This window comes from Heterodontus francisci, chromosome 9, assembly GCF_036365525.1.
Source record: "Heterodontus francisci isolate sHetFra1 chromosome 9, sHetFra1.hap1, whole genome shotgun sequence".
Lineage (NCBI taxonomy): Eukaryota > Metazoa > Chordata > Chondrichthyes > Heterodontiformes > Heterodontidae > Heterodontus > Heterodontus francisci.
In genome coordinates this window covers 9,819,308-9,836,855 of record NC_090379.1, presented here as the reverse complement: position 1 = coordinate 9,836,855, position 17,548 = coordinate 9,819,308, and the positions used below count along the sequence as shown (strand labels likewise).

At 46.2% G+C, this 17,548-nt stretch overlaps 1 protein-coding gene across 1 annotated transcript in view; it reads right to left on the bottom strand.

The window, feature by feature from the left end:
- The window catches only part of LOC137373572 (calmin-like), a 90,159-nt gene that overhangs the window by 6,799 nt on the left and 65,812 nt on the right, over window positions 1-17,548 (bottom strand). The window contains exons 8-11 of the mRNA XM_068038535.1: window positions 16,872-16,954; window positions 13,180-14,574; window positions 9,965-10,122; window positions 9,544-9,646 (exon numbers count right to left, since the gene is read on the bottom strand). Coding sequence (XP_067894636.1) covers window positions 9,544-9,646; window positions 9,965-10,122; window positions 13,180-14,574; window positions 16,872-16,954 — 1,739 coding nt within the window. The remainder of the gene's footprint in view (window positions 1-9,543; window positions 9,647-9,964; window positions 10,123-13,179; window positions 14,575-16,871; window positions 16,955-17,548) is intronic.

Sequence of the window (17,548 nt, the reverse complement as noted above, 5' to 3'; positions counted from 1 at the left end):
CTACTGGCAACACCTATGCAGTCATATTCAGCTGGCCTCAGACACCGGAAACATCAGAGGAATGTATGATGGTATGAAGAGAGCTCTTGGGCCAACCATGAAGATCGCCCCCCTCAAATCTAAATCGGGGGACATAATCACTGACCAACGCAAACAGATGGACCGCTGGGTTGAGCACTACCTAGAACTGTACTCCAGGGAGAATGCTGTCACTGAGACTGCCCTCAATACAGCCCAGCCTCTACCAGTCATGGATGAGCTGGACATACAGCCAACCAAATCGGAACTCAGTGATGCCATTGATTCCCTAGCCAGCAGAAAAGCCCCTGGGAAGGACAGCATTACCCCTGAAATAATCAAGAGTGCCAAGCCTGCTATACTCTCAGCACTACATGAACTGCTATGCCTGTGCTGGGACGAGGGAGCAGTACCCCAGGACATGCGCGATGCCAATATCATCACCCTCTATAAAAACAAAGGTGACCGCGGTGACTGCAACAACTACCGTGGAATCTCCTTGCTCAGCATAGTGGGGACAGTCTTTGCTCGAGTCGCTCTGAACAGGCTCCAGAAGCTGGCCGAGCGCGTCTACCCTGAGGCACAATGTGGCTTTCGTGCAGAGAGATCGACCATTGACATGCTGTTCTCCCTTCGTCAGATACAGGAGAAATGCCGTGAACAACAGATGCCCCTCTACATTGCTTTCATTGATCTCACCAAAGCCTTTGACCTCGTCAGCAGACGTGGTCTCTTCAGACTACTAGAAAAGATCAGATGTCCACCAAAGCTACTAAGTATCATCACCTCATTCCATGACAATATGAAAGGCACAATTCAACATGGTGGCTCCTCATCAGAGCCCTTTCCTATCCTGAGTGGTGTGAAACAGGGCTGTGTTCTCGCACCCACACTTTTTGGGATTTTCTTCTCCCTGCTGCTTTCACATGCGTTCAAATCCTCTGAAGAAGGAATTTTCCTCCACACAAGATCAGGGGGCAGGTTGTTCAACCTTGCCCATCTAAGAGCGAAGTCCAAAGTACGGAAAGTCCTCATCAGAGAACTCCTCTTTGCTGACGATGCTGCTTTAACATCTCACACTGAAGAGTGCCTGCAGAGTCTCATCGACAGGTTTGCGGCTGCCTGCAATGAATTTGGCCTAACCATCAGCCTCAAGAAAACAAACATCATGGGGCAGGACGTCAGAAATGCTCCATCCATCAATATTGGCGACCACGCTCTGGAAGTGGTTCAAGAGTTCACCTACCTAGGCTCAACTATCACTAGTAACCTGTCTCTAGATGCAGAAATCAACAAGCGCATGGGAAAGGCTTCCACTGCTATGTCCAGACTGGCCAAGAGAGTGTGGGAAAATGGCGCACTGACACGGAACACAAAAGTCCGAGTGTATCAGGCCTGTGTCCCCAGTACCTTGCTCTATGGCAGCGAGGCCTGGACAACGTATGCCAGCCAAGAGCGACATCTCAATTCATTCCATCTTCGCTGCCTTCGGAGAATACTTGGCATCAGGTGGCAGGACTATATCTCCAACACAGAAGTCCTTGAAGCGGCCAACACCCCCAGCTTATACACACTACTGAGTCAGCGGCGCTTGAGATGGCTTGGCCATGTGAGCCGCATGGAAGATGGCAGGATCCCCAAAGACACATTGTACAGCGAGCTCGCCACTGGTATCATACCCACCGGCCGTCCATGTCTCCGCTATAAAGACGTCTGCAAACGCGACATGAAATCGTGTGACATTGATCACAAGTCGTGGGAGTCAGTTGCCAGCATTCGCCAGAGCTGGCGGGCAGCCATAAAGACAGGGCTAAATTGTGGCGAGTCGAAGAGACTTAGTAGTTGGCAGGAAAAAAGACAGAGGCGCAAGGGGAGAGCCAACTGTGCAACAGCCCCGACAAACAAATTTCTCTGCAGCACCTGTGGAAGAGCCTGTCACTCCAGAATTGGCCTTTATAGCCACTCCAGGCGCTGCTTCACAAACCACTGACCACCTCCAGGCGCATATCCATTGTCTCTCGAGATAAGGAGGCCCAAAAGAAAGAAAAGAAAGATGTGTGGCCAGAAGCTGATCTTGGGATCAAATATGACAGCAAGGTTGCAAGAGTCTGGTTTAGTCTCATACAGTTGCCAGGGAGAGGGATGGAGTCAGTAGCTAGGGAAAGGAGTTTGTATTGGGGACTGAAGACAATGGCTTCAGTCTTCCCAATATTTAATTGGAGGAAATCTCTGCTCATCCAGTACTGGACATCAGGCAAGCAGCCTGAAGGAGTCAAGAGGGGTGGTGGTAAGGGTGTCCTCACTGTACTTGTGAAAACGGATTCTGTTTTTTGGATGATGTTGCTGAGGGGCAGCATGTAGATGAGAAATTGGAGGAATCAAGGATAGATCCTTGGGGGATACTACAGTAATGCTCACTGTTTTGTGGCAGTTGGTTTGAATTTGTTTAAGTTAAAGTCATGAATTGTAAGGCTTACATAACACCCACTGCATTGCAACTTCATTGCAGATTCCAATGCATGATAAATTTCAAGGTCAAAGTGGCCCGTTCAAGAGTCACTTACTCAAGATATTGGAAAATGGGTATTCAGCACACGCTACCATGCTCACTACCTTATGCTGATGCTCCTGTTGTCCAGTCAATGATGATATTATGGGATCACGGCAGTGCTCATGCTGAACCAGTTCTCAGTTGCACTGATAATTCCACATTACCTTGATTACTCACATGTTCTGAATCACTTGAACACTGTTCATCCTGAGAGAAGCAGCAGCAGCAAGAGGCTGTTGGTTCGGCCCTTGGTTGACCTTTTGGTATGGCCTTGTGGTGGCGGAGCCTCTGTTCACCCTTGACAAAACCATTGGAACAGCAGAGGGCAGATGGGATTGGACACTCCCTAAATCAGGAGTTCACGCATTTGGTAGCCTCTAATGGAACCTGGTCTGAGGTCAGCAGAGATAGGGCAACCAGAGGCAGAAGTGAGGACCATCTGAAGGGCTTGCAATCCCAAAGAAAATCAACATTTTTTAAATAAAAAAACAAATTAAAAAGTTTGCATTTCTAAAGCACCTTTCCTGACCCAGGACATCCCAAAGTGCTTTGCAGCCAATGAAGTACTTTGGAGGTGTAGTCACTGTTGTAATGTTGGAAAAACAGCAGAGAAGCTCCCACAAAGAGCAATGTGGTCATCTTTTTTTTTTTAAATAAAAAGAGCAGCGGGGGAATTCTTTTTAGAATTAGAACATTACAGCGCAGTACAGGCCCTTCGGCCCTCGATGTTGCGCCGACCTGTGAAACCATCTGACCTACACTATTCCATTTTCATCCATATGTCCATCCAATGACCACTTAAATGCCCTTAAAGTTGGCGAGTCTACTACTGTTGCAGGCAGGGCGTTCCACGCCCCTACTACTCTGAGTAAAGAAACTACCTCTAACATCTGTCCTATATCTATCACCCCTCAACTTAAAGCTATGCCCCTCGTGTTTGCCATCACCATACGAGGAAAAAGACTCTCACTATCCACCCTATCTAACCCTCTGATTATCTTATATGTCTCTATTAAGTCATCTCTCCTCCTCCTTCTCTCCAACGAAAACAACCTCAAGTCCCTCAGCCTTTCCTCATAAGACCTTCCCTCCATACCAGGCAACATCCTAGTAAATCTCCTCTGCACCCTTTCCAAAGCTTCCACATCCTTCCTATAATGCGGTGAGCAGAACTGCACGCAATACTCCAGGTGCGGCCTCACCAGAGTTTTGTACAGCTGCAGCATGACCTCGTGGCTCCGAAACTCGATCCCCCTACTAATAAAAGCTAACACACCATATGCCTTCTTAACAGCCCTATTAACCTGGGTAGCAACTTTCAGGGATTTATGTACCTGGACACCAAGATCTCTCTGCTCATCTACATTACCAAGAATCTTCCCATTAGCCCAGTACTCTGCATTCCTGTTACTCCTTCCAAAGTGAATCACCTCACACTTCTCCGCATTAAACTCCATTTGCCATCTCTCAGCCCAGCTCTGCAGCCTATCTATGTCCCTCTGTACCCTACAACATCCTTCGGCACTATCCACAACTCCACCGACCTTCGTGTCATCCGCAAATTTACTAACCCACCCTTCTACACCCTCTTCCAAATCATTTATAAAAATGACAAACAGCAGTGGCCCCAAAACAGATCCTTGCGGTACACCACTAGTAACTAAACTCCAGGATGAACATTTGCCATCAACCACCACCCTCTGTCTTCTTTCAGCTAGCCAATTTCTGATCCAAAGCTCTAAATCACCTTCAATCCCATACTTCCGTATTTTCTGCAATAGCCTACCGTGGGGAACCTTATCAAACGCCTTACTGAAATCCATATACACCACATCCACTGCTTTACCCTCATCCACCCGTTTGGTCACCTTCTCGAAAAACTCAATAAGCTTTGTGAGGCACGACCTACCCTTCACAAAACCGTGCTGACTATCGCTAATGAACTTATTCTTTTGAAGATGATTATAAATCCTGTCTCTTATAACCTTTTCCAACATTTTACCCACAACCGAAGTAAAGCTCACAGGTCTATAATTACCAGGACTGTCTCTACTCCCCTTCTTGAACAAGGGGACAACATTTGCTATCCTCCAGTCTTCCGGCACTATTCCTGTCGACAATGACAACATAAAGATCAAGGTCAAAGGCTCTGCAATCTCCTCCCTGGCTTCCCAGAGAATCCTAGGATAAATCCCATCTGGCCCAGGGGACTTATCTACTTTCACACATTCCAAAATTGCTAACACCTCCTCCTTGTGAACCTCAATCCTATCTAGCCTAGTAGTCTGAATCTCAGTATTCTCCTCGACAACATTTTCTTTCTCTACTGTAAATACTGACGAAAAATATTCATTTAACGCTTCCCCTATCTCCTCTGATTCCACACACAACTTCCCACTACTATCCTTGATTGGCCCTAATCTAACTCTAGTCATTCTTTTATTCCTGATATACCTATAGAAAGCCTTAGGGTTTCCTTGATCCTATCAGCCAATGACTTCTCGTGTCCTCTCCTTGCTCTTGTGATGTTTCCACCCCAGTCTGACTACCTCCACTAGACAGGTGCTCAAGGTGTGTCTCCAGCAGTTCAGGCATCCACCATTGGCTGGCAAATCAGGGTATCTTCCATTTGTTCCGAAGAAGGGTCACTGACCCGAAACGTTAACTCTGCTTCTCTTTCCACAGATGCTGCCAGACCTGCTGAGTGAATCCGGCATTTCTTGTTTTTGTTTCAGATTTCCAGCATCCGCAGTATTTTGCTTTCATCTTCCATTTGTGCCTCATTATCGATTTTTGGCTCAAGGCTTTAGCTTTTTAAAATTGCCATCTTTAAAAGGAACAAAAAAAAAGGTAGATATACACAGCAAGCCCATTTGCAACTGAAAGGAGAAAAGCTTTGCAGGCAAAGACACTTCATCTGCACTGAAAATGGAAAATAGAGTTCCTTTATATGTCTGATCAAACCACAGTAGGCAGGGGACAGCAACAAGTAAGGGTCAAATATGGTATTTACCAATACATAAAGGGAGCTAAGATAAAAACAAAGTGCTGGAAAAACTCAGCAAGTCTGGCAGCATCTGTGGAGAGAGAAGCAGAGTTAACGTTTCAGGTCAGTGACCTTCTTCAGAACTGGCAGATATAAGAAATGTAAAAGATTTTAAGCAAGTAAAGCAGGGGTGGGGCAAGAGATAACAAAAGAGGTGTTGATAGGACAAGGTCACAGAATAGCTGACCAGAAGGTCATGGAACAAAGGCAAACAATAATTTAATGGTGTACTGAAAGACAAAGGGTACAGACAGGGTGTTAATGGACTGAAAACTGAACAGCCACAAGCACAAGCATGAAAAAAAAGCAGGTAGGCACAGGAGAAACAAACTGAACAAACTAAAATAAACACAAAAAAGAAAAAATAGCTTAAGATAAAAGTAAAATGGGGGGCCCCGTCATGCTCTGAAATTATTGAACTCAATGTTCAGTCCGCAGGCTGTAGCGTATCTAATCGGTAAATGAAATGCTGTTCTTCGAGCTTGCGTTGATGTTCACTGGAACACTGCAGCAATCCCAGGACAGAGATGTGAGCATGAGAGCAGGGGGTTGTATTGAAACAGCCAGCAACCATCAGCTCGGGGTCATGCTTTCAGACTGAGCGGAGGTGTTCCACAAAGCAGTCACCCAGTCTGCGTTTGGTCTCTCCAATGTAGAGGAGACCACATTGTGAACAGCAAATACAGTATACTACATTGAAAGAAGTACAGCTCACCACCACCTTCTCAAGGGCAATTAGGGATGGGCAATAAATGCTGGCCTGGCCAGTGACGCCTACATCCCATGAATGAATTAAAAAAAAAGTAAATCGCTGCTTCATCTGAAAGGAGTGTTTGCGGCCTTGGATAGTGAGGAGAGGGGCAAATGGGCATGTATTACACCTCCTGTGATTGCAGGGGAAGGTGCTGTGGGAAGGGGACGAGGTGGTGGGGGTAATGGAGGAGTGGACCAGGGTGTCGCAGAGGGAACGATCCCTTCGGAATGCTGACAGGGGAAGGGAGGGGAAGATGCCTTTGGTGGTAGCATCATGCTGGAGGTGGCGGAAATGGTGGAGGCTGATGTGGTGGAAAGTGAAGACAAGGGGAACCCTATCGTGGTTCTGGGAGGGAATTGATAGGTTGAAATAAACTGAGTAACTCCTGAAAAATCTAGAAAAAAGGTGAAAAGTATTTGATGTATGGAAGTCATCTTTGTGAAAAGGCACTAGAAAGGTCAAAGGAGTAAAACATATAGAAAGAAACTAAGTGGAATATTCACCCTGTCAAATGCTAACAAACCTGCACAGTGTATTTCCAGCATTTGCTGTTTCTTCCTTTTATTAGTCGATCTTCCAAGGTGTTGAACACAGGTAGTAAAAAAAAATTTGACTTTTTAAGGTCAAAGTAGGGGATGCAGGGAAAGAGATGGGGAGGGATGGGAGAAGAGAGAGGAACTGAGGGGAAGGAATGGGGAAGAGAATAGAGCTGCAAAAATCATTGGGAGCACGGGAATTGAAGTACAGGATAACCAGCCATTGTGGATACAGAAACATAATCAGTTACGGGAAGGGTATTGCAAAAGGGGATAATGAAGTAGAATAGAGATGGCATGTAAGAAGTGACTGCCACTGGGGGGGAACTGACAAGGGAAGGAATTAGCAGCCAGTAGCAAGGAAGGGCAACAATCTTTTGTTACTGGGGATTGGGAGCTGGGGGTCAAAGTTTGTTCAGGGCAGGAGTGAGACCAGGTGCACAATTTTTGCCCCCAGTATGGAGGCAGCAGGGCACAAATATTTGCACTGCTGGCCGGCATGCTGGTTTGCTAGCACCATCCCGCCCATAGGCCACTTTCCATGGACACAGGATCGGTGGCCAAAGGGCGTGTGGCCAATTAATGGGAGTATAAGGCCAATTAAGGCCTACCGTCAGAGGCCGATTTGAATTTTTCAGTCGGCCTGCAGGCCCCCCGAGCTGTAAGGAACTAGGCCATCTGCCTGGAGGTGGCTTCCCGGCTGCAGACCTGGGGTACCAGTGCTCCAGACAGGCGTCAAGGCCATCCCCATCTGCCTGACCATGGCTATGGTTGCAGGTCGCCCTGTGGAGGCCCAGCTGCTGAGGCCATTTTTAAATTTAAAATTTTTTAAATGTGAAGAGAGGGCGCCTCAAAATAGAGGCACCCTCTCGTTCTCACCTGAACTGCAGGCTGCTGCTCCTTCCATGCTGGAGGGCCTCCTATTAGCTTCAAGAGCCCGCTCACCATCCTTAATTGAATGGTGAGCCCATCCTCTGGCCACAAATTAGTCAATTCGGGGAAATTCACTGCTAGGTGACCATTTCCCCACACAGTGCGGGGTCGTGACCCCATTTGGCCCAGACGTTGGGGTCCTGACTCAAAAGGCAAAATCCTGCTCAAATGTTTTTTCATCCTTGATGACGGGGCTACAAAATTTGCCCATCTGGGGGTTATTCATGGCAGGAGACTTCCCCAATGTAGTTAAGCCCCATTAGAATGAATTGTTAGCTGTGGCTCAATGGTAGCACTCTTGTCTCTGATTGTGTGGATTCCAATCCCACTCCAGAGACTGGAGTGCAGAATCTAGGCTGACATTCCCAGCGCAATACTGAGGCTAGGCTGTCAGAGGTGCCATCCTTCAGAGGAGGCGTTAATCAAGGCTCTGTCTGCTCTCTCAGGCAGACATAAGAGATCCCATTGCACTATTTCGAAGAGGAGCAGGGGAGTTCTCCACGTCATCCTGGCCAATATTGAACTCTTAAATCAGCGTCAGCTGTGGCTGAGTTGGGAGCACTCTCACCCCTGTATCACAAGGTTCTGGGTTCAAGTCCCACTCTAGGGCTTGAGCACAAAAATCAAGGCTCACACTCCAATGCAGTACTGAGGGAGTGCTGCACTGTTGGAGGTGCCATCTTTCAGATAAGACGTTAAACCGAGGTCCCATCTGCTTGCTCAGGTGGATGTAAAAGATCCCATGGCCCTATTTCAAAGAAGACCAGTGTCCTGGCCAATATTTATTCCTCAATCAACATCACAAAAACAGATTATGTGGTCATTAATTACTGTTTGTAGGAGTTTTGTGCGCGCATACTGCCTGCTGTGTTTTCTGCATTACAACAGTGATTGCACTTCAAAAAGTACTTCATTGGCTATAAAGTGCTTTGTGACGTCCAGTGGTCATGAAAGGCACTATATAATTGCAAGTCTTTCTTTTTAATTATTATTCCAAATTATCTGGCCATCACATTGCTGACTATGGGAACTTGCCATATGTAAACTGCCACAGTTACAACTGGAAAATGGAAATCATTTTGGGACATCCAAAGATTGTGATAGACGCTATATAAATACAACTCTTGCTTTTTTTAAAGTTGGTCACGTTACACTATGTTTATAGTGCTACCTACAGATGCAATAGCTATATCCTTGAGAACACTCTCCACTTTTACCAGTTTATATAATTTAAGGAAACATCCCATCCTCAGAGTTTTGAAGTCCTCCCCAAATAGAATTGTGATATAGGGCGGCACAGTGGCGCAGTGGTTAGCACCGCAGCCTCACAGCTCCAGCGACCCGGGTTCAGTTCTGGGTACTGCCTGTGTGGAGTTTGCAAGTTCTCCCTGTGACTGCTCCCACAGCCAAAGACATGCAGGTTGATAGGTAAATTGGCCATTGTAAATTGCCCCTAGTGTAGGTAGGTGGTAGCAGAAAGGTGTGGATGTGGTAGGGAATATGGGGTTAATGTAGGATTAGTATAAATGGGTGGTTGTTGGTCGGCACAGACTCAGTGGGCCGAAGGGCCTGTTTCAGTGCTGTATCTCTTTAAAGAAAAAATTTCTCCTACTTAAACGGAATCAGTCTGACCAGACAGACTGCCAGTCAGTATTGACTAGTACTCATCCTAGCTCCACAGTAGCTTCCAGTCTGTTTCACTCACCACTGCTTTCAGGACAGACTCTTGGTTCTGATCTTTAGGGCTGTTGAGAACATCATAGCTGTTACTCTTTTGCACAATTTCAGCATTTCCTGAAGTGGTTGAGCTGGAAAACAAATTAAAAAGCAGACAGCGAGTTAAAATTAGTGAAAAGTATTTGATAAAAATTTGACTTTTGGCTTGTAATTTTTTTTTCCCAAAAGGGTTCTTCATGATCTTTTGGTCACTTGGCCTAATTGCTCCTTCTTTGGCCCAGTATCCGATTACATTCCCGTGAAGTACCTTGGGACATTTTACTACGTTAACGGCGATATATTAAATGCAAGATGTTGTTCTAGTTGTTGGTTAAAGATTGGAAGCAAAAGGCAATGAACAGGTCAGCACAATGACAACAGGAGAGGGGCAGAGAAAGACAGGCACCTACCTTGAAACCGCAGTACCTGACAGTACTGGGTGCTGCCTGTCTTTGCTATCAGTTGGCAGCTCTGTACCACTACCATAACTCCCCGCATCTTCTCCAGTCTCTTTTTGACCTGCTCTCATTACACTTGACAGCAAGCTCCACGGCTCGTCTCCTAATGCCTGGAAAGGACAGGTAATCAACCTAGTTAAGATAGTTCTATGTAACATAATTCAAAAGTCCCCCCCCAAAAAAGTGTTCTGTTGATTTTCATTTAAAATCCTTTATTTCTGAAATAAAATTTACTTTTAATCCTCCAACTGTGCCCCTTCCAAACTCTATTTCGATTTCTCAGCAAGATATTGTTCACTTCAAGCCAAAATTTACTACTCCCTGTTCCAATCATATTGATGTCAGCCTTAGCTTCTGAATTAAACAAAAATGGAGCAATTTGGTGCATTTTCATTCTTGTTCTACATCCATTTAAAAATAGACCACAGCATTCCTTTCCAAAATCTAATATCTGAAAAAACCAAAACTGGCTTTTGCCAGGATCACAGGTCTAGCCAGCCCTCTAGAATTTCATCCAAGTAGCCATTCCCTATGTATTAGCCTAAACAGTGAGTTGTTCTCATTAACAAACAGTACAAGGATTTGGGGACACAGATTGAAAGTTTTGGGCAAAAGATGCAGAGGGAATATCAGGAAGCACTTTTTTACGCAATGGGCGGTAATGACTTGAACTCGTTGCCCACAAGGGTGGTGGAAGCGGAGACGATCAATGACTTCAAGAGGAAGTTGGATAGCCACCTGAGAGAAATAGACTTGCAGGGCTACAGGGATCGAGCTGGGGAGTGGGACTGATTGTATAGCTCTGTGGAGAACCAGCAAGGACTCGATGGGCCGAATGGCCTCCTTCTGTACAGTAAAAAAACTCTAAGACTATTTAACCCAAGGGATACAAGGAGGGTTGGATCGATAGGTATTTCAGAGGAATGAATACACTGCCAGTGTATGCTGCACTTGTCCACTTTCTAGTTGCTGATTCTACAGGCCTCCTCCTGAAGTCCCCAGCATCACAGATGCCAGATCTGAGCCAATTCAATTCTGTCCACGTGATATCAAGAAAAGACTGAAGGCACTGGATACTGCAAAAGCTATGGGCCCTGACAATATTCCGGCAATAGTACTGAAGACCTGTGCTCCAGAACTTGCACGCCCGTAGCCATGCTGTTCCAGTACAGCTACAACACTGGCATCTACCCTGCAATGTGGAAAATTGCCCAGGTATGTCCTGTACACAAAAAGCAGGACAAGTCCAACCCGGCCAATTACCGCCCCATCAGCCTACTCTCAATCATCAGTAAAGTGATCGAAGGTGTCATCAACAGTGCCATCAAGCGGCACTTGCTCAGCAATAACCTGCTCAGTGACGCTCAGTTTGGGTTTCGCCAGGGCCACTCAGCTCCTGACCTCATTACAGCTTTGGTTCAAACATGGACAAAAGAGCTGAACTCAAGAGGTGAGATGAGAGTGACTGCCCTTGACATCAAGGCAGCATTTGACCGAGTATGGTATCAAGGAGCCCTAGCATTACTGAGGTCAATGGAAAACAGGAGGAAAACCCTCTGCTAGTTGGAGTCATACCTAGCGCAAAGGAAGATGGCTGTGGTTGTTGGAGGTCAATCATCTGAGCTCCAGGACATCACTGCAGGAATTCCTCAGGGTAGTGTCCTGGGCCCAACCATCTTCAGTTGCTTCATCAATGACCTTCCTTCAATCATCAGAAGTGGGGGATGTTCGCTGATGATTGCCTAATGTTCAGCACCATTCGCGACTCCTCAGATACTGAAGCAGTCAGTGTAGAAATGCAGCAAGACTTGGACAATATCCAGGCTTGGGCTGATAAGTGGCAAGTAACATTCGCGCCACACAAGTGCCAGGCAATGACCATATCCAACAAGAGAGAACCTAACCATCTCCCCTTGACATTCAACGGCATTATCATCGCTGAATCCCCCACTAACATCCTAGGGGCTACCATTGACCAGAAACTAAATACCGTGGCTACAAGAGCAGGTCAGAGGCTAGGAATCCTTAGGCGAGTAACTCACCACCTGACTCCTCAAAGCCTGTCCACCATCTACAAGGCACAAGTCAGGAGTGTGATGCAATATTCTCCACTTGCCTGGAAGGGTGCACCTCCAACAACACTCAAGAAGCTCGACACCATCCAGGACAAAGCAGCCCGCTTGATTGATCTACAAACATTCACTCCCTCCACCACCGACGCACAGTGGCAGCAGTGTGTACCATCTACAAGATGCACTGCAGCAATGCACCAAGACTCCTTAGACAGCACCTTCCAAACCCGTGACCTCTACCAACTAGAAGGACAAGGGCAGCAAATACATGGGAACACCACCACCTGCAAGTTCCCCTCCAAGTCACACACCATCCTGACTTGGAACTATATCACCGTTCCTTCACTGTCGCTGGGCCAAAATCCTGGAACTCCCTTCCTAACAGTACTGTGGGTATACCTATCCCAAATGGACTGCAGCGGTTCAAGAAGGCAGCTCACCACCACCTTCTCAAGGGCAATTAGGGATGGGCAATAAATGCTGGCCTGGCCAGCGACGCCCACATCCCATGAATGAATAAATAAAAAAAAAAGTTTTCCATAGAAGCTGGTATATTTTTCAGTGGAAATGTATCATTGAGCTCAGCATGCTTGACTCTTAACTGTTCTCTGCAGTGGCCTAGCAATCCACTCATTTGTACCAAAGACCAGGGAAGACAATTTTGATACAACGGAGTGGCTTGCTAGGCTACCTCAGAGGACGGGTAAGAGTCAACCAATTGTTGGTGTGGGACTGGAGTCACATATAGCCCAGGCTGGGTATGGACTGCGGTTTCCCATCTCAAAAACCCAAATTGTTTACTAAAGCCCCTTTGAACGATGGTCAGACAGCTTCAAGGTCACTTATTTCCAGATTTTAAAAAAATGAAATTCAAATTCTCATACTGCCATTGTGGGATTTGAACTCACGTACTCTGGAGCTCCAGGGTCAGTCATGAATAGTAACCAACAGGATAGGAAAGCCAAAAATTTGAATTGTAAACAAATCAAGTCTTGGATACTTCACAGTAATCTGCATGAGAGTTGGAAGGTTTTACAATGCATTGTACTGGACCTCTCAATTCAGGGTGTCATATAAATAGTGAAGGTTTGTTACCTCTGCACCTGCACTGTTTTCCTCTTGCTTCTCTTCATATTCTCTCTTGGACATCTGAAGATCGCCATACTTTGATACTGAAAACTTGTCTTCCAATTGTTCATCAATACCCTCCAAAACAGGCTGTTCTGGCAATTCATCAAGAGACATTGCAATGTATTCATTGGGAGCACTAGCCATTGCTACTGGCATAAACTGGGACAACTCAGTTCCTTGAAAAGAAGAGAATGGCTGAACAATCTCACCAGCTTCAGGATGATTTGAGCTATTCAAGGTGTATACCTGATCAGAGTCAGGGGTGCACAAAGTGTTTTCAGAGAAAGTTGGACTAAGTTCTTGCAGTGAAAATGCACCACTGAGTTCAGAACAAGACTGGTAAGCTTCATCAGTAACTGGCGACAAGTCTTTACAATGTTGGAACTTGGGAAAAAGTTCTTTTTGAGGATAATCAGTGACTGAGAAAGCTTCAAGTACCTTAGATACAGGTACCTCATAATGGGGATAGTAAACAAGGTTAAGTGGAATTACAGACACTTTTTCATCATCCAAAAGGGCATTATTTATTACTGAAGGCAATAGCTCATTCTGTTCAGGAGATGACTTTTCATCAGTCTGCGTGCATGATTCTGAAACTCTCCGACTCCGAGGAGGCATGCTGGCACTAGATGGTGTGTCGACACAATCTAAAGAAAGATACTGAACTTGTGGGCCATTGGAACTTTCATGCAATGTATGACACGAGTATGTGGTTTCTTTTTCTGAGGCGGTTTCCAAGGAGGAGTCGTACAAATCTTTTGCAAAAAATTGAGGTGTTGCAACACTGGCCCCAATCTTGAACACATCATTTGCTGAAACTGGTGAATGATGACCATAAGGGACTGGAGAGGAAGGGTCCGTCTCCAACACCAATGTTTTCTCACCTGTTGAAGACTTTCTTCTCAATGGACGTAGCAAGACATATATCTCCTCTACCACGTCAGTAGCATTGGCGTCAGAGGCAGATTGCAGATTGTGCAGATCTTCAGATGATGACCAGCTATCTTGACCCAAGGACGTTTTTAAGTTATTGACATTGGAAGCATCGATAAAGGTAGTGGCAACCATTTCTCTTTCAACAGAACCAGTATCCTGGAAATCAAAAGAAAGGTCATCTCTATGTAATGACTCATGCTCATTGACCACCTCCAGGCTATTTTGTGAAGAAAGTTCCTCATCTTTTAGTGAGTGAGCAAGGACCTCAGAGTCCTGTAGTGCAGGCAAGCCATTACTTAAACCATGACATAGATCTCCAACGTGTGTCTTATTGGAATCCCGTGCACAAAGACCTGAGGACACGGCCGCAGACTTGATGTGAGAGTCTTCAAATAGAGAGTCATCGGCATCTTCTGCATCATTCTATCAGCAAACAATAAATAAAGGGAACAAAATGATTAGATATAGTAACAGAACTTGAATATTCATCTGGATTAGGAGCTCTAGAGCAGGGATCATATATACAATTCATTACATGGCACGTTCACAGAAGGTATCACCTTGTAGAAATAATTTGGGAGGGTTAGTTGCTATGCAACTACTCTCATGGATCTCCCAGTAACTGGTTTCAACACCACTGGCAGCGCCAGATATTGGTAGGCACTTGTCTGCTCTCTTGGATAGAGTATAGTGTCTGGTCAACTGAGGTACGGGGAAAAAAAAAATGTTTTAATCTGAATAATTTGATGCCTTTATTAATTAAACGTGGTCCTATCAGTATTTTTACAGATTTATCACTTCAGCTGAGAGGCTTGTTTCCATGTCAGAGATCTGAGCGGGGCAATTCTCTAAGAGGCTGCTACTTCATTAATTGCTATACAAAAAATAATCTGGCGAAATGTTTGAGCAAGCAATATTGATCCCAATTCAGACAGACAATCTTGCTGGTGGCCGCAGTGTTTTTCCTTGGTCAGTCTTTTCTTTCAGAATTGTGGGCCAGAATTCTATGCCCACCCCCAAAGAGCAGGAAGGTGACGGGGGTTGTGTAAAATGGAGTGAATGGCTGAGGGGGCCCTTCCCGAACCGTTCCAGTCTATGCCGCCACTTTATCTAGGGAGGTGGTGGCACAAAACAGCCCGCCCGCCCCAGGCCAATCAAGGCCCTCAAGTGGCCCATTTAATGGCCACTCAAGGGCCTCCACCCACCGCCACGGGGATTTTACCCATGGCTAGTTGGGCAGCCCAGGCCCGAGAAAAGCCGCCTGACAAACGTAGATGGCTCTGACGGCCTGTGGGGGGGCCCTCATGATAGGGCACCCGACAGAGGGCCGCCCCCACTGCCCCAACCACCCCCAAAATCGACCACCCTTGTCTCGCCGGGGCCCGACCGATCATCACTGGCAAGGCAACAAAAGCTTACCTTGGTTCCGGGATTCCCCGACATCTTCTTCGTGAAGCTGGGCTGCAGTCCCAGCAGTGGCCACCACTCCCAGTGGCACTGCTGAGACTAAGAGCTGCCAGCCTGCTGATTGGCCGGCAACTCCATTAGGCAGGACATCTTGCCTCAGGCGGGTAGAAGCCCTGCCTCAGAACAATTAATGGCCGGGGAACCCAAAAATACCAGTCGGATCCCCAGGCCAGGCGGAAGCGGGTTTGCCACCGACTTTTCAGTCGGTGGACAACTCCCGTTCGCCGAGGGAAAAATCCCGGCCGTGGTTAAGTGTGGTGCTAAACTGAGCTGTAGGAATCAGAAGACCTCATCTCATGCCCTGGTCTGATTCCAGCCAGGGTGGTTGTAGGGGTGCTAAAACTGGCCTCAGCACCTTGGTTTAGGGAGGGCAAAAATCATCCAGGGCTCCTACTCCAGATTAATATTCAATGACCCTCCTTTACCTCTCCCCATTGGAAAGTGTACAAGTATACATATCAGCATGTTGAGTTAAGGGAAGATCAGCTATGATCTCCACAGTTAAGAAGCCTGCCAGCGATCACTCTCTAGCTGATGTGAAGAATAGGCAGTTAGGTAAGTACATGGGGGGGGTAGAGGGGTGGGGGTGCTGGCGGCACCTGAAGAACCATATCTCAGCAAAAAAATCAGTGGTTTCAGCGCAAAAAAGGGAGGAAAATTGGAAAAGTAGTACAGAAAATACTGAAAATGCTGGGAGGTTTTTCCTCGGGGAAATCTGGAACTAGCAGGCACAATTTCAAATTACGGGTATCTCCCATTTAAGATGGAGATGAGGAGGAATTTCTTCCAGACGGTCGTTAATCTTTGGAATTCTTTTCCCCAGCGACCAGTGGAGGCTGGGTCATTGAATATTTTCAAGGCTGTGTTAGACAGATTTTTGATTGACAAGGGAATCAAGGGTTATGGCAGGTAGGCAGGAAAGTGGAGTTAAGGCCACAATTAGATTAGTCATGATCTTATTGAATGGTGCAGCAGGCTCATGGACCTGTTATGTTCTTAATACAACATTGCTGTGAGCCAGAGCCAAGTGAAGTGGGTTTCTGTTAAGGCAATGGGATAAAATTGCCACTTCAATGTCAAAACAACATAGGGAATCACAATAACAGGGTAATATATCCCTTTTGTCTTTTACCCTACCAGCACAATGAATGTTGGACCAAAGTCATCCAATGAACAGCGATTGACAGGTGAACTGCTGCTAAATGGTAGAACAGAGCTAGCCCATGACAGACGGTAACAGGCAAATCTCATACCTCATCTATGTCAGGGAAATGTTCCAGAAACTGCGACACGTAGGTGGTGATGGATTGTTCTTCTGGACATTCAACGTCCACATCTGGAGGCAAAAGAGAATTATCACTATATTGTTACTGTATAGGACCAGTGATGTTCGGGGGTTGGGGTGTGGTTGGGCGGTGTCTAGATGCCATATTAGGGGAGAAATTTGATTTGCGCAAAAAATTTGTGCAGGAAGTCGGGTGGAGCAAACATCTCTCATATGTAGCAGCGACCATCTGTACTTTTGTGGACCCCAGAGAATCACTCCAGCTCCTTCAAGCTCCATTAAAAAAATCATAGCAGCATAGAATGGTTACAGCACAGAAGGAGGCCTTTCGGCCCATCATGTCTGTGCTGGCTTTCTGCAAGAGCAACTCACCTAGTCCCACTCCCCTGCCCTTTCCCAGTGGTCCTGCAATTTTTTTCTTTTCAGATAATTATCTAGTTCTCTTTTGGAAGCCATGATTGAATCTGCCTCCACCACACTCTCAGGCATTGCATTCCAGATCCTAATCATTCACTTCATAAAAAACCTCTTCCTCATGTCACTGTTGCTTCTTTTGCCAACCACCTGAAATCGGCGTCCTCTGGTTCTAGATCAGTCGGCCAATAGTTTCTCCCTATCTACTTTGCCTACACCCCTTTCAAATCT